Below are 26,764 nucleotides of genomic sequence, written 5' to 3' on the forward strand. Positions count from 1 at the left end.
AGGTCCTCCGAGAGAAAGAAAGAAAGAGAGAATTAGAGAGAGCATACTTAAATTTACACGGGACACTGGATAAGACAGGAGAAATACTCCTGATATAACAGACTGACCCTAGCCCCCCGACACATATACTACTAAAGCATAAATACTGGAGGCTGAGACAGGAGGGGTCAGGAGACACTGTGGACCCACCCGACGATACCCCCGGACAGGGCCAAACAGGCAGGATATAACCCCACCCACTTTGCCACAGCACAGCCCCCACACCACTAGAGGGATACCTTCAACCACCAACTTACCATCCTGAGACAAGGCCGAGTATAGCCCACAAAGATCTCCACCACGGCACAACCCAAGGGGGGGGGCACCAACCCAGACATAACCAACAAAAACAGGTCACAACTCCTGCAGCTCTGTCGGACGCTGGGTATGTACATAGTCAATGGTAGGCTTCGAGGGGACTCCTATGGTAGGTACACATATCGCTCATCTCTTGGCAGTAGTACTGTAGACTACTTTATCACTGACCTCAACCCAGAGTCTCTTTAGAGCGTTCAGTCAGTCCACTGACAACTCTATCAGATCACAGCAAAATCACACTACTTGAACAGAGCGTCGCTCAATTTAAAAAATAAATACTTAAAAAAAAATGTTACCTTTATTTAACTAGGCAAGTCAGTTACGAACAAATTCTTATTTACAATGATGGCCTTCACCGTCCAAACCCAGACGACATGCACGGCTCTATGGGATTCCCAAACACGGCCAGTTGCGATACAGCCTGGATTCAAACCAGGGTGTCTGTAGTGACGCCTCTAGCACTGAGATGCAGTGTCTTAGACCGCTGCGCCACTCGGGAGCCCGAAATGCCTCAATCATGAGGCATCAAAGCCAAAGGAGCTGAATAATATTAAGAAATTCTATAGATGGAAGGAGAGTGGTGTGGAAATCTACCAAAAAACTATTTGACAAAAACAATTTCAATCCCTTCTAGACAATTTCCTGGACAAAATGTTTCACTGTAATAGTGAAAGTGTAAACCTGGTAGTAGAAAACCTAAACAGTATATTTGACCGCTCAACTTCCCTATCAAATGAAAAAATGTCAATCAGACAAGCTAAGAAAATTAACAACAATGACAAATGGTTTGATGAAGAATGCAAAAACCTAAGAAAGAAATTGAGAAACCCATCCAACCAAAAACATAGAGACCCAGAAAGCCTAAGCCTATGGCTTCACTATGGTGAATCACTTAAACAATACAGAAATACACCACAGAAAAAGAAGGAACAGCACATCAGAAATCAGCTCAATGTAATTGAAGATTCCATAGAATCTAAGCACTTCTGGGAAAATGTGAAAACTCTAAACAAACAACAACACGAAGAGTTATCTTTCCAAAACAGAGATGTATGGATAAACCACTTCTCCAATCTTTTTGGCTCTATAACAAAAATCAAACAGCAAAACCATATACATGATCAAATAAAAATCTTAGAATCAACTACCAGAACCCACTGGATTATTCAATTACATGTAAGAACTACAGGACAAAATACAAACCCTCCAACTCAAAAAAGCCTGTGGCATTGATGATATCTTAAATGAAATGATAAAATATACAGACCACAAATTCCAATTGGCTATTCTTAAACTCTTTTAACATCTTCCCTAATATTTGGAACCAAGGACTGATCACCCCAATCCACAAAAGTGAAGACAAATTTGACCCCAATAACCACCGTGGGATATGTGTCAACAGCAACCTTGGGAAAATCCACTGCATTATCATTAACAGCAGACTCGTGCATTTCCTCAGCGAAAACAACGCACTGAGCAACTGTCAAATTGGCTTTTTACCAAATTACCGTACAACAGACCACGTATTCACCTGCACACCTTAATTGACAAACAAATAAACCAAAACAAAGGCAATGTATTTTCATGCTTTGTTGATTTCAAAAAAGCTTTAGACTCAATTTGGCACGAGGGCCTGCTATACAAATTGATGGAAAGTGGTGTTGGGGGAAAAACATACGACATTATAAAATCCATGTACACAAACAAGTGTGTGGTTAAAATAGGCAAAAAACACACACATTTCTTTACACAGGGCCGGTGAGACAGGGATGCAGCTTAAACCCCACCCTCTTCAACATATATATCAACAAATCTGAAGTCAAATGTCTACTGTTTGCTGATGATCTGGTGCTTCTGTCCCCAACCAAGGAGGGCCTACAGCAGCACCTAGATCTTCTGCACAGATTCTGTAAATCTCAGTAAGACAAAAATAGTGGTGTTCCAAAAAAGGTCCAGTTCACAGGACCACGAATACAAATTCCATCTACACACTGTTGCCCTAGAGCACACAAAAAAACATACATACCTCGGCCTGAACATCAGCACCACAGGTAACTTCCACAAAGCTGTGAACGATCTGAGAGACAAGGCAAGAAGGGTCTTCAACGCCATCAAAATGAACATAAAATTTGATATACCAATTAGGATCTGGCTAAAAATACTTGAATCAGTTAAAGAACCCATTGCCGTTTATGGTTGTGAGGTCTGGGTTCCGCTCACTAACCAAGAATTCACAAAATGGGACAACCACCAAATTGAGACTTTGCCTGCAGAATTCTGCTAAAATATCCCGTATACAATGTAAAAAACACCAAATCAGGCATGCAGAGCAGAATTAGGCCGATACCCGCTAATTATCAAAATCCAGAAAAGAGACGTTAAATTCTACAACCACCTAAAAGAAAACAATTCCCAAACCTTCCATAACAAAGCCATCACCTACAGAGAAATAAACCTAGAGAAGAGCTCCCGAAGCAAGCTGGTCCTGGGGCTCTGTTCAGAAACACAAATAGACCCCACAGAGCCCCAGGACAGCCACACAATTAGACCCATCCAAATCATGAGAAAACAAAAAGATAATTACTTGACACACTGGAAAGATTTGACCAAAAAACAGAGGAAACTAGAATGCTATTTGGCCCTAAACAGAGAGTACACCGTGGCAGAATACTTGACCACTGTGACTAACCCAAAATTAAGGAAATCTTTGACTATATACAGACTCAGTGAGCAAGGCCTTGCTATTGAGAAAGGCCACCTAAGGGAGACCTGGCTCTCAAGAGAAGACAGGGTATGTGCATACTACCCACAAAATGAGGTGGAAACTGTGCTGCACATCCTAACCTCATGCCAAATGTACGACCATATCAGAGACACATATTTCCCTCAGATTACAGACCCACAAAAAAAATCGAAAAATAATCTAATTTTGATAAACTCCCATATCTATTGGGTGAAATAGCACAGTGTGCAATCACAGCAGCAAGATTTTTGACCTGTTGCCACAAGAAAAGGGCAACCAGTGAAGAACAAACACCATTGTAAATACAACCTATATTTATGTTTATTTATTTTCCCTTTCGTACTTTAACTATTTGCACATCCTTACAACACTGTATATATATATACACATAATGACATTTTATGTCTTTATTATTTTGGAACTTTTGTAAATGTAATGTTTACTGTACATGTTTTGTTGTTTATTTCACTTTTGTTTATCTATTTCACTTGCTTTGGCAATGAAAACATACGTTTCCCATGCCAATAAAGCCCTTAAATTGAAATTGAATTGAAAAGCCCAACTTGGCGGAAAGTCTGCCACCCTCCAGCAGGTAGTTGTTTTTCGTTGATCCGCAATGATTTTTGTATGAAGGCCATGAATGGGAGTTTCGAATTTGGTCAATAAAAAATGTATGTCTTATTGGCTACGTGAGGATTATTTAATCGAATTTATTTTCGTAATGCTTAAAGTTGTTAGTGGACTGATATAGGTTGGACACGTGACATCCTGGCAACTTTGAGAAAAAACAATATCGGAGTTGTCTCGAGATGGCTATGGATATTCATGGCATGATGCTAGTAGCATAGCGTCTCTCTCCATTGAATACAGGCGGTTTCAAAAAAGGATAAGAATAATGACATATCCACCAATCCTACAAATAGGCGGGAGCTAGACATCCCTCCGTTACTCTTTGTGGAAATCTACTCCCATTGTTAGGGCGAAGAGACATGTATCTTGTCAGTATATCCATCATATTTGGTTTGAGCAATACTTTCAGTTCCGCCATTGATGGAGTGTCTGAAGAAAACTAGTTTGTCACGTTTTGTTCTTAAGAAATACTCGACGTCTGTATTTCCACAGTTTAATTTGGTGTCGTGTTAATACAGACTGTTGTTACATCTACATTATTGGATTTGCATATACTATACGCAGAACTTGTCAATTCTCCTCTGTCGTTAGCAGCTCCGTGTAGCTACCTCTATCGTGACAGTGCCAGTCACGCAAACCTAGCGAGCGTGCCGTGCACGGGTGCGTGGATCCAATATTCTCCTGGTTCCCAACCCAATAGCTCAGCACTGCCAGCAGCGCGTGGTTGAAGATTTGGATAACGACTCATGTTCTGCGCAATTTCAGTTTGAATAATCATAAGAACCACTGCTCTGCTACCTAGAATACGCCCACCACCAAGACTAGTCCTGGTACAACTGTATCGGTGAACGGGGGCACGGGAAACGTGATTCAGGACGGAGTACCCGACGGTGGCACGAGCAGCAGTGAGGCGAGAATGCAAGGGACGATTAATCCGAAAGGCGATAATAAAATAGAACAGCTATCCGATTTATTGGAAGAAAATATCAACCAGCATCCTACGGGGAAGGGCAGTAGTGGTGCCGGGATTGTGGGTGGCACTGCATTCGGTAGCTGGAGAGGAAGGGAGAGAGAATACGAATTTGGGAACAGACGGAGGGGAGACAACCGAGCGAGCACTTTCGGTTTTAACCGCAGTTTATTGAGTATTAGCTGCAACTCTACGGTGCACGAAACTGGATGCCGTAGAGTTGGTTACACGGACACGCCTTGGAAAACCAGGAACTACGCTGCAGGGATTTTGGGGTAAGGAAGGATGCCTGGGGCAGCATAACTGCTCTAACTTGTCATGTTTGAACTGTCTGGCTGACGATTTATTACAGAGCACAGGGAGGGACTTTTGTGTGTTGGCAAGGATTTGTACCTGATAAATTGATCAACATGAGATGATTTCTCATACAGAAGGATCCTCCTACATTGTCTTTTTTTCCTAGCCTGAGTGACCTCTCAAACCACAGGTGATCCATCATATTGACCAGATACCCTAGTGGCCGCTCTAACGATGAAAATAAATGTCTTTAAAAAATGTAAGGCAGTTCCGAGGAGGAAATATCAGATGGGACCATTCTAGCCAATGTGGCTATATCGTAAAAATGTATGTAAGCACAAATTTGCTTTTTGGTCTTAATTTAAGGTTAGCATTGTGGTTAGGTTTTAAAGAATGTAAATGGTATACATAGGCAGGGTTTATTAGTTTTTGGCTGTGGTAACTAGTGACGACCCTTCCTCTCTGCTCAAACTAAATCAGTCAATCAATAACATTTATTCATGAAGCCAATAACATTTATTCATGAAGCATTTATTTAGCAGACGTCACAACGTGCTCATACAGAATACCAGGCTAAAACCCCGAAGAGCAAGCAATGCAGATGTACTAGCACAGTGGCTAGGAAAATCTCCCAAGAAAGGCAGAAACCTAGAGAGGAACCAGGCTCTGAGGGGTGGCTGTGCCGGTGGAGATTGTGTAAATGGCCATTAAGGCTGGATTGTTCATCATAGATGACCAGCAGGGTCAAATAATAATAAGTGGTTATAGAGGGTGCAGCAGGTCAGCACCTCAGGAGTAAATGTCAGTTGGCTTTTCATAGCAGAGCATTCAGAGGTTGAGACAGCAGGTCTGGGATAAGGTAGCAGGTCCAGTGAACAGGTCAGGGTTCCATAGCCAAAGGCAGAACAGCAGAAACTGGATCAGCAGCACGACTAGGTGGACTGGGACAGCAAGGAGTTGCAAAGCCAGGTGGTCCTTAGGCATGGTGCTAGTGCTCAGGTCCTGAGAAGTATTTAGACCCCTTGACTCTTCCAACATTTTTGTTACGTTACAGCCTTATTCTAAAATGTATTAAATAAAAAATCCTCATCAATCTACACACAATACTCATTGATGACAAAGTGAAAACAGGTTGTTTGATTTTTTGGGGGCAAATTGCAAGACCCTTTGCTATGAGACTCGAAATTGAGCTCAGGTGCATCCTGTTTTGATTGATCATCCTTCAGATTTTTCTACAACTTGGAGTCCACCTGTGGTAAATTCAATTGATTGGACATGATTGCAAAGGCACACACCTGTTTATATAAGGTCCAACAGTTGACCGTGCATGTCAGAGGGAAAAAAACAAGTCATGAGGTTGAAGGAATTGTCCGTAGAGCTCCAAGACAGGATTGTGTTGAGGCACAGATCTGGGGAAAGGCACCAAAAAAATTATGCTGCATTGAAGATCTTCAAGAACACAGTGGCCTCCATCATTCTTAAATGCAAGAAGTTTGGAACCACCAAGACTCTTCTTGGAACTGACCACCTGGCCAAACTGAGAAACCGGGGGAGAAGGGCCCTGACCAAGAACCTGATGGTCACTCTGACATAGCTAGATTTCCTCTGTGGAGATGGGAGAACCTTCCAGAAGGACAACCAACTCTGCAGCACTCCCCCAATCAGACCTTTATGGTATTGGCCAGACGGATGCCAATTCCTCTGTAAAAGGTGCATGACAGCCCACTTGGAGTTTGGCAAAAGGCACCTAAAGACTCTCAGACCTTGATGGGAGAAACTCCCCAAATACAGGTGTGCCAAGCGTGTAGCGTCATACCCAAGAAGACTCAAGGCTGTAATTGCTGCCAAAGGTGCTTCAACAAATTACTGAGTAAAGGGTCTGAATACTTATGTAAATGTGAGATTTCTAGTTTTAATTTAAAAATAATAATAAAATAAAAAAACAAACCTTTTCGGTTTGTCTGTTGGCTATTGTGTGTAGATTGAAGGGGGGAAAAACAATTTGAATACATTTTAGAATAAGGCTGTAACCTAACAATGGAAAAAGTCACGGGGTCTGAATACTTTACGAAGGCACTGTAGATACTGGGGACTGAAACGGGGGGTTGGGAGACAGTGGCAGGATATAACCCCACCCAAGTCTGGACAGGAAGATAATGTAATTGACTCAACCCACTCAAGTTGAGTATAGTGAAAAAAGCCTGGCTAGACGTTATACACCACTCCTAGGAGAGCATGGGAGAGCACTAGCAAGCCAGTGTCTTTGCCCCCGTAATAGGGTCAGAGTTAGAGAATCCCAGTGAAGAGAGGGGAGCCGGCCAGGTAAAGACGGCAAACTAAATTCTTCCACTGCTCTTTCTTTCGAGAATAAACTAAAGTTTGTGGGTGTGGCATAGTGTTTGGCTGGAGCAAAGAGTGTGAGTAGCCAGGCAATGTATTTTCTAGCTCATCATTGATAAAGATGACTTTCCCTGAACTTCATATTTCTATTCAGCAGCAGTTAGTTAGAATATGAGCTGTCTTATCAAAAGGCTAGTGCATAGACACATTTGGGCTCATGTGAGTTGAAAGAGTAGGGGTCTACGGCGTTATCCTCTCATTAGTTTTCTTCTTCAGAACCTGACCAGGTAGATCTGAACTGGCGCCACACAAGGCTAGACCAGCTCTGCTACATTCCAATGCCTCATCTGGTCCACACACCCCTTCTTACTTGACATACTGAGAAGATGATGGTACCTGTGTTAGTCAGTGTAAGGCGTGTATTCCTACATTTTCAATGTAAGATTTTATAATAGTTTGGCCTCCATGAATTACAGATATTTCATAGCTATACTATATAGTTTCAGAATCAGAAATGGGGCCTATACCCAAAACTATCACAATGGCCGAGGGCCTATATTATGAGTTTTCAGTTAAAGCCACCACTGCACTGAGACCTGTACATGCAGAAACATTCATTTGAACCGTTTCTCCTCCTCTACTGTATTTAAAGCCTAGTGTGATGCAGCAGATAGCCTTGTCCCGTGCGCCATTGAGGGTTATTCTAAAGCACTTTATTACCCTCTGAATGACATATTGAAAAGCAGCTGGCTGGGCTGGCACATGTCATGTCCTCCTGGGAATACACACTGCTGCACTTTAGTATATTTGCATACTTACCCACTAGTGTATTTATAGTAACTCCCTGCTCAGTAATCACAGGCTATATAGTACACTGGCAGACTGAAGGCCACTTCTGGTCTACACACTGTAGTGCTATGTGATTAGTTTGCTATAACAGAAAATATAAAATGTAATAGGTATTTAGACTACTTGTTTGTCAATAAGCTCGAGACTTGATATAAAGACATTTAATTAATCCAAGTTTCGAGTGTCAAATCTACCTGGGAACCCCTGACTGCATTACTATTGAAGTATTTCAAACGTGTTCTAGAACACAACATTCTAACCACGGTGTGCGTCTGATTCTGCAGGCTCCATGAGGAAATCCAGGACTTCTATGCCTACATGTCTCCGCGGCCGGAGGAGGAGAAGATGAGGAGGGAGGTGGTGGAGAGGATAGAGAGGGTCATTAAGGACCTTTGGCCCACTGCTGACGTAAGTCAATCACCTTCACTGTAGTCGGAGATGTAAAGCCATTGACTTCCTTGTCTAGTTATTTATTGAATTTTAAATGGTGTAGTAATTCTTTTTAGCATGCATACCGATATGATAATTTTATAGCTTATCGTTGCTGTCATGGAGTTTTATATGCAATCTCATTACTCATGGTGTGAACTTGCTTTGCAGGTTCAAGTATTTGGAAGTTTCAGCACGGGTCTCTATCTACCCACCAGGTAACCTGTCGTTGAATTTCAAGTCCTTTCCTTACTGAAAAAGTATTCATAACCTTTATTATCACCAACTTACGCCAAGGAGGAATATAATGTGATTATTTGTGTTGATGTTGCAGTGACATTGACCTGGTGGTGTTTGTGAAGTTCAGGGAAGGAGACACCCTCCCTCTGTGGAGGTTAGAAGAGGCGCTGAGGAAACACAAAGTGGTGGAGGAGAATTCTGTCAAGGTGCTGGACAAGGCCACGGTATGGGTAGTGTGTGTTTGTCTGTGGAGGGAAGCCTTGTTAAGGCTGTGTGTGTGTGTGTGTGTTGTGAACATAATTCTGGACAGGGAATTATCGGTGTCTGTATGCCGGTCAAATTTGATCTTGTCTGGTCTTTAGGTGCCAATCATCAAACTGACAGACTCTCTCACGGAGGTCAAAGTTGACATCAGTTTCAACATGAAGAATGCTGTCAAAGCTGCTGCCCTCATCAAAGATTATAAAAAGGTACAATGCTCCGTGTGTGTGTGTGTCAAATCGACATGTATTTGTCACATGCTTTGTAAAGCAAAGGTTTAGACTATTAGTGAAATACTTACTTACTTACTTTCCCAACAATGCAGAGACAGAAAATTGAGAAATAATAGAAAAGTAATAACATATAATAATAACTTGGTTATATACAGTGGCTTGTGAAAGTAATCATCCCCCTTGGCATTTTTCCTATTTTGTTGCGTTATAACCTGGATTTAAAATAGATTTTTTGGGGGGTTTGTATCATTTGATTTACACAACATGCCTACCACTTTGAAGATGCAACTTTTATTTATTTATTGCGAAACAAACAAGAAATAAGACCCCAAAAAACAAATTGAGCGTGCATAACTATTCACCCCTCCAAAGTCGATACTTTGTAGAGCCACCTTTTGCAGCAATTACAACTGTAACACGGAACCCAAACCGGCTGCGCGTGTGCGCCATCGTGCATACATTTATTTTGTCCCTCTACACCATACGCGATCACGACACGCAGGTTAAAATATCAAAACAAACTCTGAACCAATTACATTAATTTGGGAACAGGTCGAAAAGCATTAAACATGTATGGCAATTTAGCTAGTTAGTCGCTTGCTAGCTAATTTGTCCTATTTAGCTAGCTTGCTGTTGCTAGCTAATTTGTCCTGGGATATAAACATTGAGTTGTTATTTTACCTGAAATGCACAAGGTCCTCTACTCCGACAATTAATCCACACATAAAATGGTCAACCGACTCGTTTCTAGTCATCTCTCCTCCTTCCATGCTTTTTCATCCTTGAACTTATTGGGATTGGCATCTAAACTTTCATAGTATTACTACACCGACCGGCAACACAGTTCATCTTTCAATCACCCACGTGGGTATAACCAATGAGGAGATGGCACGTGGGTACCTGCTTCTATAAACCAATGAGAAGATGGGAGAGGCAGGACTTGCAGAGCGATCTGCGTCAGAAATAGAAAGGAGTTCTATTTTAGCCAATGGCAAAGCAGACGCTCGTGAGCAGTGTGGGTGCAATAATTGATTAACATAGATTTAAAAATTTATTTTGCAAAGCTCGCGCACGGTGTGGTCAGCCTATTAGTCTCTTGGGGTATGTCTCTATAAGCTTGGCACATCTAGCCATTGGGATTTTTGCCCATTATTCAAGGCAAAACAGCTCCAGCTCCTTCAAGTTGGATGGGTTCCGCTGGTGTACAGAAATCTTTAAGTCATACCACAGATTCTTAATTGGATTGAGGTTTGGGGTTTGACTAGGCAATTCCAAGACATTGTGTTTCCCCTTAAACCACTCGAGTGTTGCTTTTAGCAGTATGCTTAGGGTCATTGTCCTGCTGGAAGGTGAACCTCCATCCCAGTCTCAAATCTCTGGAAGACTGAAACAGGTTTCCCTCAAGAATTTCCCTGTATTTAGCGCCATCCATCATTCCTTTAATTCTGACCAGTTTCCCAGTCCCTGCCGATGGGGAAAAACATCCACACAGCATGATGTTGCTACCACCATGCTTGGTGTTCTCGGGGTGACGAGAGGTGTTGGGTTTGTGCCAGACAAGGCGTTTTCCTTGATGGCCAAAAAGCAACATTTTAGTCTCATCTGACCAGAGTACCTTCTTCCATATGTTTGGGGAGTCTCCCACATGCCTTTTGGCAAACACCAAACCTGTTTGCTTATTTTTTTCTTTAAGCAATGGCAATTTTCTCTCCACTAATCCGTAAAGCTCAGCTCTGTGGAGTGTACGGCTTAAAGTGGTCCTATGGTCCAGATACTCCATCTCCGCTGTGGAGCTTTGCACCTCCTTCAGGGTCATCTTTATTCTCTTTGTTGCCTCTCTGATTAATGCCCTCCTTTCCTGGTCTGTGAGTTTTGGTGGGTGGCCCTCTCTTGTCAGGTTTGTTGTGGTGCCATATTCTTTCCATTTTTTAATAATGGATTTAATGGTGCTCCCTGGGATGTTCAAAGTTTGTGATATTTTTTTATAACCCATCCCTGATCTGTACTTCTACATAACTTTGTCCCTGACCTGTTTGGAGAGCTCCTTGGTCTTCATGGTGCCACTTGCTTGGTGGTAGCCCTTGCTTAGTGGTGTTGCAGACTCTAGGGCCTTTCAGAACAGATGTGTGTGTGTGTATATATATATACTGAGATCATGTGACACTTAGATTGCACACAGGTGGACTTTATTTAACTAATTATGTGACTTCTGAATGTAATTGGTTGCACCAGATCTTATTTAGGGGCTTCATAGCAAAGGGGGTGAATACATATGCACGCACCACTTTTTAAAATTTTTGAAACAAGTAATTTTTTTCACTTCACCAATTTGGATTATTTTGTATATCCATTACATGAAATCCAAATGAAAATCCATTTAAGTTAATGGTTGTAATGCAACAAAATAGGAAAAATGCAAAGGGGATTAATACTTTTGCAAGGCACTGTACAAAGGGTACCAGCACTGGGTTGTGCAGGGGTATGAGGTAATTGAGGTAGATATGTACATATAACTAGGAATGAAGTGACTAGGCAACAGGATAGATAAACAGTAGCAGCAGCATGTGAGTCAAAAAAGTTAGTGCAATAACGGTCAATGTCGATAGTTAACCAGGCTACCCGGACTTACTACACTGAACAAAAATATAAATGCAACATGTAAAGTGTTGGTTCCATGTTTCATGAGCTGAAATAAAAGATCCCAGAAATGTTCCATACACACAAAAAACTTATCTCTAAACAAATTTGTTTACATCCCTGTTAGTGAGCGTTTCTCTTTTGCCAAGATAATCCATCCGCTTGACAGGTGTGGCATGTCAAGAAGCTGATTAAACAGCATGATCATTACACAGATCCACCTTGTGCCGGGGACAGTAAAAGGCCACTGTAAAATGTGCACTTTTGTCACACAGCACAATGCCACAGATGTCTAAATGTTTGAGGGAGCGTGCAATTGGCCTGCTGACTGCAGGAATGTCCATCAGAGAATGTCATGTCAATTTATCTACCATAAGCCGCCTCCAATGTCATTTTAGAGAATTTGGCAGTATATCCAACCGGCCTCCCAACCGCAGACCACGTGTATGGCGTCGTGTGGGCGAGCGGTTTGCTGATGGCAAAGTTGTGAATAGTGTCCCATGGTGAGGTTATGGTATGGGTAGGCATAAGCTACGGACAACGAACACAATTGAATTTTGTCGATGGCAATTTGAATGCACAGAAATACCTTGACGAGATCCTGAGGCCCATTTTTTTATTTATTTTTATTTTTTATAAAGGTATCTGTGATCAACGGATGCATATCTCTCTATTCCCAGTCATGTGAAATCCCTAGATTAGGGCCTGATTTATTTATTTAAATTGACTGATTTCCTCATATGAACTGTAACTCAGTAAAATCTTTGAACTTGTTGCATTTTATATTTTTGTTCAGTATATTTGGCAGTCTTCTGACTTGGGGGTAGAATCTGTTCAGGGTCCTGTTGGTTCCTGATTTGGTGCATCGGTATCGCTTGCCGTGCGGTAGGAAAAGGAACAGTGTATGACTTTGGTAGCTGGAGTCCTTGACAGTGACGTACTGGGCCGTACCAGGGTTTCCGTTAGAAAAAGGTGGTGCCGGACATTTTACCGGCAAAATTTAGATTTACCGGATCCATATGCATTAGATGGGTACCCTGATTAGGGTGTCCGCCCACGGTGCTCAGAATAATCTAAATGTGATTTCTATCATGGTAATTCATATTAATAGAACATGCAAGTTGAGGATGTGCGGTCCGGTCCTTCTTACCGAATTCTGATGTGCACTTTGAACATGTTAGAATAATTGTCCACATTTACTTTTCCTCAGCCAACAAGACGAGTAATGAACAACAAAATCGCTAGCCTATGTCAATCTACTATAGTAGAAAAGTTTAGGCTACATTTTCAATTGGTCATCGTGTCAAGAAAGAAATAGCCTATTCCAAACATACTCTGAGACAGTTGTGGGACGATAGATCCTAAATTCATACAACCAGTAGGCCATGGCTACATCATTTTTTTTTTTGTTAAAAAGCAATGAGTGATGCAAGAGATAAGAACGTTTAGCTTAAAATGTTGATAAACATTTGTTTCTTCACATTTATGAGTACAGCAATGCGCACAAGGCAGTAGGCTACATGCGAATGTTCACTCCATAATGCACTTAGGGGGAAAAAACTGTTGTCAAAAGGGCACTGCACAGGCCTCCCGAGTGGCGCAGCGGTCTAAGGCACTGCATTGCAGTGCTAGAGGCATCACTACAGACCCGGATTTCGATCCTGGGCTGTGTTGCGGCAGGCCGTGACTGGGAAACCCATGAGTCGGCACACAATTGGCCCAACTTCGTCCGGGTTAGGGGAGGGTTTGGCCGACTAGGGAAAATCGAAATTCCAGTCGGTCATCCAACTCGGAATTCCAACTCGAGAACTCGGTCCCCTTTCTAGAGCTCCGACTTTACAAGCTGAATATCACTTACGTCATTATTTGACCTCCTATTTCTCTGAGTTCCCAGTTGTCTTGAAAGCACCACAAGATGTTACTGCAGCGGCTCTTGCACAGTCTGACAGATTCTCCACTCAAAGGCTCTGTATCTGTATATCTGCGGCAATTTAATTCTACAAATTGATGCAAATTAACCTATAGACCAATAAGCATGACCAGCTAAATGTATTTCCATCAATGAATAGGCTAAAAAGCATTATTTCGCAATAGGATTTTTTCTTCTTCCAATTTGCCGGTGCCAGTTGTATTCATCAGCTTTTAAATGTTTTATCGTACAAAAGCCTCTTAACGGAAACCCCGGGCCTTTCGCACTACTCTCTGTAACACCTTGCGGTCGGATGCCAAGCAGTTGTCATACCAAGCAGTATTGCAGCTAGTAACAATGCTATCAATGGTGCAGCTGTAGAACCTTTTGAGGATCTGATGGCTCATGCAAAAAATCTTTTCAGCCTCCTGAGGGGGATGAGGCATTGTCGTGCCCTCTTCAGGACTGGTGTTGGTGTGTGTGGACCATGATAGATCCTTAGTGATGTAGACACCGAGGAACTTGAAGCTCTCGACCCGCTCCTCTAATGGGGGCGTGCTCGGCACACCGTTTCCTGTAGTCCACGATCTGCTCCTTTTCTCTTGCTGATGTTGAGAGGTTCTGACCACCTCCCTAAAGGCTGTCTCATTGTCGTCGGTGATCAGTCCTACTACTGTTGTGTCGTCAGCAATATTAATGATGGTGTTGGAGTCGTGCGTAGCCACTCAGTCATGGGTGAACAAGGAGTACACGAGGGGACTTTGCATGCACCCTTGATGGGCCCCGGTGTTGAGGGTTAGAGTGGCGGATGTTTTGTTACCTACTCTCACCACATGGGGGAGGCCTGTCAGGAAGTCCAGGATCCAGTTGCAGAGGGAGATGTTCAGTACCAGGGTCCTTAGTTTAGTGATGACCTTGGAGGGCACTATGGTGTTGAATGATGAGCTGTAGTCAATGAACAGCATTTTCACATAGATGTTAGTTTTGTCCAGGTGGGAGAGGGCAGTGTGGAGTGCAATAGAGATTATGTCATCTGGGGGATCTGTTGGGGCGGTATGCGAATTGGAGTGGGTCCAGGGTGTCTGATGATGGTGTTGATGTGAGCCATGACCAGCCTTCCAAGGCAGTTCATGGCTGCAGATGTGAGTGTTGCGTGCCGATTAGTCATTTAGACAGGTTAGCTTGGCATTCTTGGGCACAGGGACTATGCTGGTCTGCTTGAAACATGTAGGTATTACAGACAGGGACAGGGAGAGGTTGATCATGTCCGTGAAGACACTTGCCAGCTGGTCAGTACGTGTCCTGGTAATCCATCTGGCTCTGCGGCTTTTACTATTAACCTGTTTAAAGGTCTTACATCTGCTACGTAGAGCGTGATCAGAAAGTCGTCCGGAACAGCTGGTGCTCTCATGCATGGTTCAGTGTTACATGCCTCGAAATGAGCATGGAAGGCATTTAACTTATCTGGTAGTATGTGTGTGTTTCTTTCTAAGGATTGAGTGTCATCTGAGCGTCAATTTAGGCACAATCCTCATAGTGTGAACTACTGTTCTCTAAAGTTTTCTCTCCATCTGTTTCTCCTCAGAAATATCCTGTGCTTCCGTACCTGGTGCTAGTCCTGAAGCAGTTCTTATTACAAAGAGACATGAATGAAGTGTTTACAGGAGGCATCAGTTCCTACAGCCTCTTCCTCGTTGCTGTCAGCTTCTTACAGGTGGGTCGGTGCCCGTCATCCTTGTATTATTATCATTATACTCTCAATCCGGTATTCTAATTAAATTATTATATGATGCATTTGTCCGGCCTTTCCTCAATCGTTGAGAGTGAGGAAATATACATTTTGTACCATTGAAGGGCAAATCCCCGAGGGCAAATTGTATTTGTCACCAGCAGAATAGTGTTCTTACTACTACGTGTTCTTAAGATGGAAGCAAGTAATAGTCAATAGAGTGTGTATGTTTCAGCTCCATAGCAGGGAGAACGCATGCAGTCCCAACGCCAACACTGGTGTCCTACTCATAGAGTTCTTTGAGCTGTACGGCCGCCATTTTAACTACCTGAAGACGGGGATCCGGATCAAGGACGGAGGCTGCTACCTCTCCAAAGATGAGGTCCAGAAGAGCATGCTGGATGGATACAGACCTTCCCTGCTCTACATTGAAGACCCACTGCAGCCAGGTGAGCCCGGATTCATACCTTTGTAGTTTGTCTAAGACTCCTTACTGCATACGCTGGTTACAGTATGGTAGCTAGCAACCTATATAATGCATCTCTGACCTTCGCCTCTCCCGAGTCCGTACGCGATGAGACAAGACTGTAACTACCAATTAGATGCCACGAAATTGGGGAGAAAACGGGGTTAATAAAATTAGTTCAATGTAGTGGCTTGTGCTTCTGACTTCTGCCATAAATAAAACATCAGATGCAGTTGTTTTATTGAGATGACGTTTGAGAACTCCTACAATAAACACCTGCCAAGTCTAAGCTTGTACCTGACCTTGAGAGTTTGGTGTTCGTCCTGTGTTGTCCAGGTAATGATGTGGGTCGTAGCTCATACGGGGCCATGCAGGTGAAGCAGGTGTTTGACTATGCCTTCATGGTGCTGAGCCACGCTGTGTCGCCCATCGCTAAGTACCACTTCAACAACCACGGCGAGAGGTACTGGGCAGGGCTGGGACACATGGGGAGGGTTACAGTCACATAATTGTGAGTGATGGGTTCGCTGGAGCTGACTGCCAGGAATGGAACTTTGAACAATACAGTGCATTCGGGAAAGTATTCAGAAACCTGGACTTTTTCCAAATTTTGTTACGTTACAGCCTTATTCTAAAATGTATTTTATACAATGTTTTCCCCTCATCAATCTACACGTGTGTATGTATATAATAATAATAATAATATATATATATATATATATATATATATATATATATAACAAAAACGTATTCACATAAGTATTCAGACCCTTTGCTATGAGACTCTAAATTGAGCTCAGGTGCATCCTGTTTCCATTGCTCATCCTTGAGATGTTTCTACAACTTGATTGGAGTCCACCTGTGGTAAATGATTTGGACATGATTTGAAAAGGAACACACCTGTTTTATATAAGGTCCCACAGTTGACAGTGCATGTCAGAGCAAAAATCAAGCCATGACGTCGAAGGAATTGTCCGTAGAGCTCTGAGACAGGATTGTGTTGAGGCAGAGACAGAGATCTGGGGAAGGGTACCAAAACATTTCTGCAGCATTGAAGGTCCCCAATAACACAGTGGTCTCCATCATTTTTAAATTGAAGAAGTTTGGAACCACCAAGACTCTTCCTAGAGCTGGCTGGAGGTGACCAATAACCCGATGGTCACTCTGAAAGAGATCCAGAGTTCCTCCGTGGAGATGGGAGAACCTTCCAGAAGGACAACCATCTGCAGCACTCCACCAATCAGGCCTTTATGGTAGAGTGGCCAGACGGAAGCCACTTCTCAGTAAAAGGCACATGACAGCCTGCAGTAAAAGGCACCTAAAGACTCAGACCATGAGAAACAAGATTCTCTGGTCTGAAACCAAGACTGAACTCTTTGGCCTGAATGCCAAGTGTCATGTCTGGAGGAAACCTGGCACCATCCCTACAGTGAAGCATGGTGGTGACAGCATCATGCTGTGGGGATGTTTTTCAGCGGCAGGGACTGAGAGACTAGTCAGGATCGAGGGAAAGATGAAGGAAGTTTCACCTTCCAACAGCACAATGACCCTAGGCACACAGGCAAGACAACGTGGGAATGGCTTCGGGACAAGTCTCTGAATGGCTGGGCCACTCAAGGACAGAGGCCTGACTTGAACCCGATTGGACATCTCTGGAGAGACCTGAAAATAGCTGTGCAGCGACGCTCCCCATCCAACCTGACAGAGCTTGAGAGGATCTGCAGAGAAAAATGGGAGAAACTCCCCAAATACAGGTGTGCCAAGCTTGTAACATCATACCCAAGAAGACTCAAGGCTGTAATCAATGCCAAAGGTGCTGCAACAAAGTACTGAATACTTAGGTGAATGTCATTTCAGTTTTTTATTTATAATACATTTGCAAAAGAAATTCTAAACCTGATTTTGCTTTGTCATTATGGGGTATCGTGTGTAGATTGAGGGGGGGGGGAATAATTGAATCCATTTTAGAGTAAGGCTGTAAGGTAACAAAATGTGGAAAAAGTCGAGGGGTCTGAATACTTTCCTGAATGCACTGTATATTTTCAACAATATTAAGTGTAAAAAAAAATATTGTGTCCACTGTTCCAACGTGTAATATAAATGATTGTGTGTCTTGCAGTATACTGGGCAGAATCATCCGGGTGACTCAGGAAGTTGCTGAATACAGAGACTGGATCACCATGAAGTGGGCTGCCCTATCACTGAACTCCCTGGCCTTAAACGGTAAGGAGAGGAGACATGTTAGAGCCCAATTTATAGCACTATATCAAAACAGTATAAAATTGTCGAATCCCACATTTTTTACCATTCCCCTTTGATGTCACAGGTAATGTCACGTTGCTGGTGGATGTTCAGGAGATGGAGGAATGCATCAACAATCTCTCTGAGGAAGGGGCAGAGTCCCCCAGCTCCTCCTCTCCTCCCCCCTCTTTGTCATTCTCCTCGCCACATTCTTCTTCAGCTAGCTCCAGTGACGCTGTGAGTGCCTTGTGAAACAGAGCGTGTTCTCTCCACACACTTTGCTCCTCAAAGTATTCAGACCCCTTGACTTTTTCCACATTTTGTTACGTTACTGACTGCCTTATTCTAAAATTGATCAAATAAAACATTTTCCTCATCAATCTACACACAATAATGACAAAGTGAAAACAGGTTTTAGAAAATGTTGCAATGTATAAAAAAGGCTCTCGACCTTCGCCTCTCCCGAGTCCGTACGCGATGAGACAAGACTGTAACTACCAATTGGATACCACGAAATTGGGGAGAAAACGGCGTTAATAAAAAGAAAGGTCCCTTAGGTAATCTACCATGTCATGCGTTAAAACATTGAGATGCCTGTCGTTAAATCATATTTTGTCCTCGCTTGATTGGTTGCTATGATCCCTCCAGGATTCGGACGGAATCCGCTGTAAACCGGTGACTACGACGCGGGGTAGGCGAGGCTCATCTGCACCCAGTGCTGGATTGACCAATCACAGGGATACAAGTTTCTCTTCCAGCAGCCGCGTAAGCCAGTCGAACAAGAGCACGGTAGGTGACTATAACAGACAAGTTTTAGTGTTAAATTACCACACATCAAATTATGATGTCACAATAAATGTTGTTCCAAGGAAAAATGGGACAATAAAGTTAATCTTATCCTATATGTTTTCCTGGCAACAGGTGGACAGAGCGAGTTTGACGTCTTGTCAGAACAGCCATGCCAACAAACAGCCAAGCACAGGAACAGGACAGTCATCAGGCAGCAACAGCAGGAGCCACCGAGACAGAAAGCAGAGCTGTCCTGGCAGGAGGAGGAAACCCCAGCCAAAGCACCAATGTAAACCTGCAGTGCAGGACCTCTGTAGATAGGGGGCGCTATGTCACGGAACTCAACTCCACTCTCTGCCGCTGAAAGGGAAGGATCGAGGCAATCTTAGCAGGGCTTTTGGTAGTGATATTTTTTAAGCCAAGTTGGAAGGAGATTTCTCCTATTTCTGTCAATTGAAAGGGCAGATTGACGCCACCCACGTCTTGAGGGCATAGTCTTTCTGTAATATGAATATGGAGGAAGGTTGTCAAGCCTGAACTTTAGCATTGGCAGTACACCCTGGTGCATTGGACTAGCAGTTAGTTGGGTCTCTATTACTTACTGGCAATTCAACTTTACAGCAGAAATTACAAGGAAAAATGTATGGTTAAACTGGATATTATTACTATATTGGGTAAAATGTTTGCACTAACAAAACGAGTCATTGAACATTTAAGCTTTTTCAGCAACTCATCTCATTCGTTTGTGATTTTCAAAAGGCAAAATGGTGGGGAAAGGAAGAAAAACATTGCAATGATTAGGGATTGTATATATATATATTTTTTATCAAGCTGAATGAATATTGTTTTTCCATCTCTTGTGGACTGTGCCAAGTGTGGGTTGTAAGTGGCAACTCCAACCATCAGCAGAATACATCCTTGAGTTGCTACAGGACAAATGGACCTGTTTCCTTGCATAATGGGGAGGATTTTTGTAATGATCTGTAAAATGGCTATTTCACAATACTGTTTAATCGCGTAATGGCGAACAGTTTCATGTTCCTACTGGTAGAATAGACAATATCTGTAGTTTGCAAACTTCCTAATATGAAAATATCAGTACTCAACTATTTTGCCTATTACAAAGTGATTTGTATTTGTTTCTGTATTTATTTTTGTAGTATCTTTATATGAATCTATAATGTGAAGGGTGTATGCATGGAACGCTTAGCAATAGCCCGTATGCCTGTTTAAGAGATGGTTGTGATGCACATTTTGTACTGAATATCTCAGACACAGGCTGTGTCCTAATAGTCATACAATTTCCTTAACTTATCTGGGCTGGGAGGTGTCCAACACTTTGCTTTCTCTTCCTGTCTAGGCCTTAGCCCTTTAGCGTTCACAGATCTAAAAGGATCGGACTAGATGTAAGCAATATGGTGATGGGACCTCCTAGCTTTTAAAGAGGCTGAGTGCAGCTTCTACCAAGTTGCTTTCATCCATACAATCCTTTCAAATCCACAAAAAGAATATGGACCTAATTTTGACATTACAAATATATTGTCATAATGTTAATTGAGAACATAATACACATTTTGCTCGTAACTGTATTTATTTAAACGTTTCTGAATGTTTAGACAGCACTTTTTATGTTGTCCAAATGCCACCATATAAGGGTAGGGTTGGGCCGCTGCTTGTCCTGGAGTTAGCAAGTCTCTTTGACATCCCTCTCCACGATTAGTACGTTCCCAAATTTTCTTCTCACAAAACATTTTGTATGCAGTTCAGTTGTATACAGACATTTGTTCCAACCTTCAAGATACTTTTGTATATAAAGTATATGTGGACACTCCTTCAAATTAGTGGATTCGGCTATTTCAGCCACATCTGTTGCTGACAGGTGTATAAAATTAAGCACAGAGACATACAATCGCCATAGACAAACATTGGCAGTTGAATGGCCTTACTGAAGAGCTCAGTGACTTTCATCATGGAACCGGCATAGGATGCCACCTTTACAACAAGTCAGTTCATCACATTTCTGCCCTGTGAGAGCTGACCTGGTCAACTGTAAGTGCTTTTATTGTGAAGTGGAAATGTCTAGGAGCAACAACGGCTCAGCCGTGAAGTGGTAGGCCACACAAGCTCACAGAACAGGACAGCCAAGTGCTGTAGCACGTAGAAATCGTCTGTCCTCGGTTGCAACACTCACTACCAAGTTACAAACTGCCTCTGGAAGCAACGTCCGCGCAAAAACTGCTCGTAGGGAGCTCCGTGAAATGGGTTTCCATGGCCGAGGAGCCGCACACAAGCCTAAGATCACTATGCTCAATGCCAAGCGTCGGCTGGAGTGTTGTAAAGCTTGCCGCCAATGGACTCTGGAGCAATTGAAACACGTTCTCTGGAGCAATGAATCCTGCTTCACCAACTGGCAGTGTGATGGACAAATCTGGGTTTGGTGGATGCCAGGGGAACGCTCCCAGCCCCACTGCATAGTGCCAACTGTAAAGTTTGGTGGAAGATGGCTAATGGTCTGGGGTTGTTTTTCATGGATTGGGTTAGTCCCCTTAGTTCCAGTGAAGGGAAATCTTAATGCTACAGCATACAATGACATTCTAGATGATTCTGTGCTTCCAACTTTTGTGGCAATGGTTTTGGGAAGGCCCTTTCTGTTTCAGCATGGCAATGCCCTCGTGCACAAAGCGAGGTCCATACAGAAATGGTTTGTTGAGATTGGTGTGGAAGAACTTGACTGGCCTGCACAGAGCCCTGACCTCAAACCCATCAAACACCCTTGGGATGAATTGGAACGCTGTCTGCGAGCCAGGCCTAATCGCCCAACATCAGTGTACGACCTCCCTAATGCTCGTGGCAGAATGGAAGCAAGTCCCTGCAGCAATGTTCCAACATCTAGTGGAAAGCATTCCCAGAAGAGAGAAAGCTATTTATTATAGCAGTAAAGGGGGACCAACACCATATTAATGCCCATGATTTTGGAAAGAGATGTTTGACGAGCAGGTGTCCACATACTTTGTCATGTAGTGTAGCTTGTTATTTTACAAGTGATAATATGGACCAATGAGAGGATGTTGTGAAATAAATTACATTTCCCATTGTCTGTAACTGTTATTGTGTAAAATACTACCGCTCTGAACCATTGAGTTCTTCAAACTTCTTTATTCTATGCGATTAGAATAGAACAAATGATGACTAAACAATGTTTTGTTCATTGAAAATGTGTTTGATGTGCTCCCTGCTCATTCATTTCAACACTGAATTTGTTGTTTTTGATCAGCCAAGCCACTAACATGCATCTTAATTTAATAACAAAATACTTAATTTGATAAAAATATTTATTCAGGATGTTGATGCCATTGCCTAATGACGATGCCAATTCAAAACCAGTCAACATTTCAAGCGAAACAAAAAATGTCACTTTCCAACCAATTTGAAATGAAATAGGAAAACATGTTTATTTTATTGCTCTGAACCTTTTTGTTTCATTGAATGTCAATTTGTTTTGTTTTTCTCCTCATTCTCAACAGGAAATGTACAATCCCTTCATTGAATTGTATTTTCATATTATTCACATTGATATTTTTCATTTTAGCTAATTTTATTTTGGTGGAATGTAGATGAATGAATATCAATATATATGAATGTGTGTGTCTGTGTACACACACACACACACACACACACACACACACACACACACACACACACACACACACACACACACACACACACACACACACACACAGTACCAGTCAAAAGATAAGACACCTACTCATTCAAGGGTTTTTCTTTATTTTTACTATTTTCTACATTGTAGAATAATAGTGAAGACATCAAAACTATGAAATAAAACATGGAATCATATAGTAACCAAAAAAGTGTTAAACAAATCAAAATATATTTTATATTTGAGATTCTTCAAAGTAGCCACCCTTTGCCTTGACAGCTTTGCACACTCTTGGCATTCTTTCAACCATCTTCAGGAGGTAGGCACCAAGAATGCATTTCAATTAACAGGTTCATTTGTGGGATTTCTTCCTTTGTTAATGCTTTTGAGGTTGGAATCTTATACAGAAGATAGCCCTATTTGGTAAAAGACCAATCCATATTATGGCAAGAACAGCTCAAATAAGCAAAGAGAAATGACAGTCCATCATTACTTTAAGACATGAAGGGTCAGTCAAGAACTTCAAAAGTTTCTTCAAGTGCAGTTGCAAAAACCATGAAGCGCTATGATGAACTTGGCTCTCATGAGGACCGCCACAGGAATGGAAGACCCAGAGTTACCTCTGCTGCAGAGGATAAGTTCGTTAGAGTTAACTGCACCTCAGATTGCAGCCCAAATAAATGCTTCACAGAGTTCAAGTAACAGACACATCTCAACAACAACTGTTCAGAGGAGACTGTGTGAATTAGGCCTTCATGGTCGAAGAAACACGAGCAATGGACATTAAACCGGTGGAAATCTCTCCTTTGGTCTGATGAGTCCAAATTTGCGATTTTTGGTTCCAACGGCCGAGTCTTTGTAAGACGTAGAGTAAGTGAACGAATGATCTCCGCATGGTTGGCTCCCACCGTGAAGTATGGAGGAGGAGGTGTGGGGGTGCTTTGCTGGTGACACTGTCGGTGATTTATTTAGAATTCAAGGCACACTTAACCAGCATGGCTAACACAGCATTCTGCAGCGATATGAGACTATCATTTGATTTAACAGGACAATGACCCAACACACCTCCAAGCCAAGAAGGACAGTGATCAGATGACCTGGCCTCCACAATCCCCCAGCCTCAACCCAATTGAGATGGTTTGGGATGAGTTGGACCGCAGAGTGAAGAAAAAGCAGCCAACAAGTAATCAGCATATGTAGGACCTAATTCAAGACTGTTGGAAAAGCATTCCTCATGAAGCTGGTTGAGAGAATGCCAGGACTGTTCCAAACTGTCATCAAGGCAAAGGGTGGCTACTTTGAAGAATCTTAAATATAAAATATATTTTGATTTGTTTAACACTTTTCTGGGGTACTATATGATTCCATATGTGTTATTTCATATTTGTGATGTCTATACTATTACTCTAAAATGTAGAAAATAGTAAAAAATAAAGAAAAACCCTTGAATGAGTAGGTGTGTCTAAAAATTTGATTGATACTTATATATATGTTAAGACCCTGAGGGTGTAAGTGGGTAAATGTAAGTTGTATCTTTCATTATTAAAATACAGTTTTGAAAGAAAACAGTTGGATGGGGTGAGGGGGCATGTCTGCATTTACATGTTCAAAAGAGTGCTCCATCATAAATGTTATTGAAAAGACCCTTGAATTGGAATTTCTACTTCCTGAATTGATTGAATTTAAATGGAATTGGCTCAACCCTGGTAAAGAAGGCTAGGTCTAGAATTCCTGAATAAAGTCTATACTTTAAAGGACATGTTCTCCCCAGTGGAAGTGTTTGCACAACCCCTATTGATGTCATTGGATAATTTAAAGTTGTGCATGCTTAATTTAAAGTTGTGCATGCTTAATTTAAAGTTGTGCATGCTTAATTTAAAGTTGTGCATGCTTATCTCAAATGAATCAGGCCTAGGTAAACTCCTGCACCACCAACTCCTTAAGGGAGCGAAAAGACACCAGTCCCCTCTCTGCATCCCTAACTTGAACCAACTCCTCCTGCAGCTGAGCCACAGGTCGCCCTAACTGGTATCCCAGATCCACCATCATCTCCAGCAGTGGCCCTCTGTAGCGCTTCAACCCATAGCGCCTTACCGTGGGCAGCGCCCTCTGGCCCATGGTGAACGCCGACTCCGGATCTTCCAGGTCTCTCTGGCACACTGTGAGGGCACACAACGTGGGCACCAGCAGAACAGGACTCTGCCATCCTCCCATCTTCTCCTGAAGCTCCAGGACAGTCTCTAGTAGAGCGACTGCTGGCCCAAACTGCCCCGCTCGGAGCAGGCCGTGCGCTCGTCTTTGCTCGGGCTCAGTGAAGAAATCCAGGAAGTGGCGGGAATGTCGGACGCAGCGGACTGCATAGAGCTGGGCCAGGTAGTCCCGCAGAGCCAGGCGGCGTTCCCAGATGGTCTCGGGGTTAAAATTTCCAGTTAGGAGTTTCCGGGGAAGTATGACCTCCTCGAGCTCCTCGCTGAAGTCTTCAAGGAGCTGCTGGTGGAGGTGGACGAAGTCACTATAGCGACGCTCGACAGACACGCGCTTGGAGTCGTAGCTGCCTGACCGGATCAACACGATCTGGTACACCTGGAGAACACAGGAACATTGGGACAAACTTCTAACTTAGAAAACCTCATATCTTGCAACTTTATTATTAAAACTCACTCGACTATCTTCCAATAAAAGACAATAAAATATGTAATTGTCTTTCCTGCAACACTCACTAACTACGGTGAAGAATTCACAAAGTATGTTTTTCAGTGCCCTAAACTATATGCCAGGGATCATCAACTAGACTCAGCGCTGCTTTTTTCTTGAGCAGATAGTCAAGGGGCGGAACATACAGTAATTATAAATCATTTGTACTCTGCAAATTGACACAAGCCGAAACAGATTATTGTGTTTGACAAAAACATAATTTCCAACCTTGATTACATTGGTACACAATCTCATATGCCTCTATTTCTGAGTGGAACATTTTGAGGTGAATTCCTAGTAATTTTACAGCCTTTTATGTCCAACAACTAGATACAATTATAGAAAACTTTGGGAGGGGGTCAAATAAATTGAGTTTGGACTGCAGACCGCCAGTTGACAATCTTTGCTGTATGCTGTACATAAAATAGAGCTCACAACATATTTGGACAGGTGCTGCGCTATGGTGCGTGCAGAAGGAATCTCAAACAACAGCTTGACCGGCTTCAGTCTGTGCTTCACCGCGCCCCAGTGCTGCTGCAGCTCTTTGGTGGTCATACAGGATGAACTGGGGCCTGGACACAGGTCATACACACACGCACCTATGTACAGAGTAGACAGACAGGCAGACAGACACATGAAAATGTCATATTACTGCTTACACAAGCAGAGTCAAACACATGCTTTGTTTAGCTACTTATTTAAAGTACCATTTGAAGGAAAATTACTGAAAACAACCAGGTGCTTCTTACCCTGTTGATGCAAATCCTCAAGGTCCAGGCTCTCAGCTGTTGCTTCAGGGTATGGACCATTGGACTGTTGGATCCCTGTATTGATCCCTGTGTTCTCTTGTGGCACTGCCCTCTCCGCCATCCGGGCTTGTCAACATACAGTAGTAGTTCTGGGGAAGATGATTGAAATACTCAGTCCGAATTTAGCTGTTAGCTCTGCACAAACAAGCGCATACAAACACACACTCGGTATAACTAAGGTTGTTGACATGCCCTGTTGAAAAAAGAAATGGAAAAATACAGAAAGAGGGACTGTGTGAATATATAGTAGTACACGCAAGACTGAAGCAAGAGAAAGCAGAGAGACCAATGGGGAAGTGAAACTGTAGTACAGTGGGGGGATGGTGGGAAGGGTGTGTGTAATGATGAGTTTGGCCAATCTAACCACCATCTCTATACTTCCCCATACATGTATTTTTCTGTCTGTTTATGGTTGATGTGAACTATGGCTGAATCTCAATAGCCTTAACAGGCATCCTATCCTCGTCCCCTGGTCTTGTA

General features: G+C 42.6%; 2 protein-coding genes across 2 annotated transcripts; one reads left to right on the top strand and one right to left on the bottom strand.

The window, feature by feature from the left end:
- Window positions 1-3,722: 3,722 nt before the first annotated feature.
- Window positions 3,723-22,217, top strand: LOC129862121 (terminal nucleotidyltransferase 4B-like). Its single transcript, XM_055933490.1, has 12 exons — window positions 3,723-4,975; window positions 8,471-8,594; window positions 8,787-8,833; window positions 8,950-9,079; window positions 9,218-9,325; window positions 15,481-15,609; window positions 15,860-16,073; window positions 16,427-16,553; window positions 18,210-18,313; window positions 18,417-18,568; window positions 18,980-19,120; window positions 19,253-22,217. The coding sequence occupies exons 1-12, from the start codon at window positions 4,647-4,649 to the stop codon at window positions 19,439-19,441; spliced, it is 1,794 nt and encodes a 597-aa protein (XP_055789465.1). The 5' UTR covers window positions 3,723-4,646; the 3' UTR covers window positions 19,442-22,217.
- Window positions 22,218-24,142: 1,925 nt separating this feature from the next.
- snx20 (sorting nexin 20) lies at window positions 24,143-26,562 on the bottom strand. The gene is made up of 3 exons (XM_055933491.1): window positions 26,225-26,562; window positions 25,911-26,074; window positions 24,143-25,364 (listed from the first exon to the last, which is right to left on the bottom strand). The coding sequence occupies exons 1-3, from the start codon at window positions 26,343-26,345 to the stop codon at window positions 24,693-24,695; spliced, it is 957 nt and encodes a 318-aa protein (XP_055789466.1). The 5' UTR covers window positions 26,346-26,562; the 3' UTR covers window positions 24,143-24,692.
- Window positions 26,563-26,764: the final 202 nt, after the last annotated feature.

The sequence above is a fragment of the Salvelinus fontinalis genome, chromosome 9 (assembly GCF_029448725.1).
Source record: "Salvelinus fontinalis isolate EN_2023a chromosome 9, ASM2944872v1, whole genome shotgun sequence".
NCBI classification, from domain to species: domain Eukaryota; kingdom Metazoa; phylum Chordata; class Actinopteri; order Salmoniformes; family Salmonidae; genus Salvelinus; species Salvelinus fontinalis.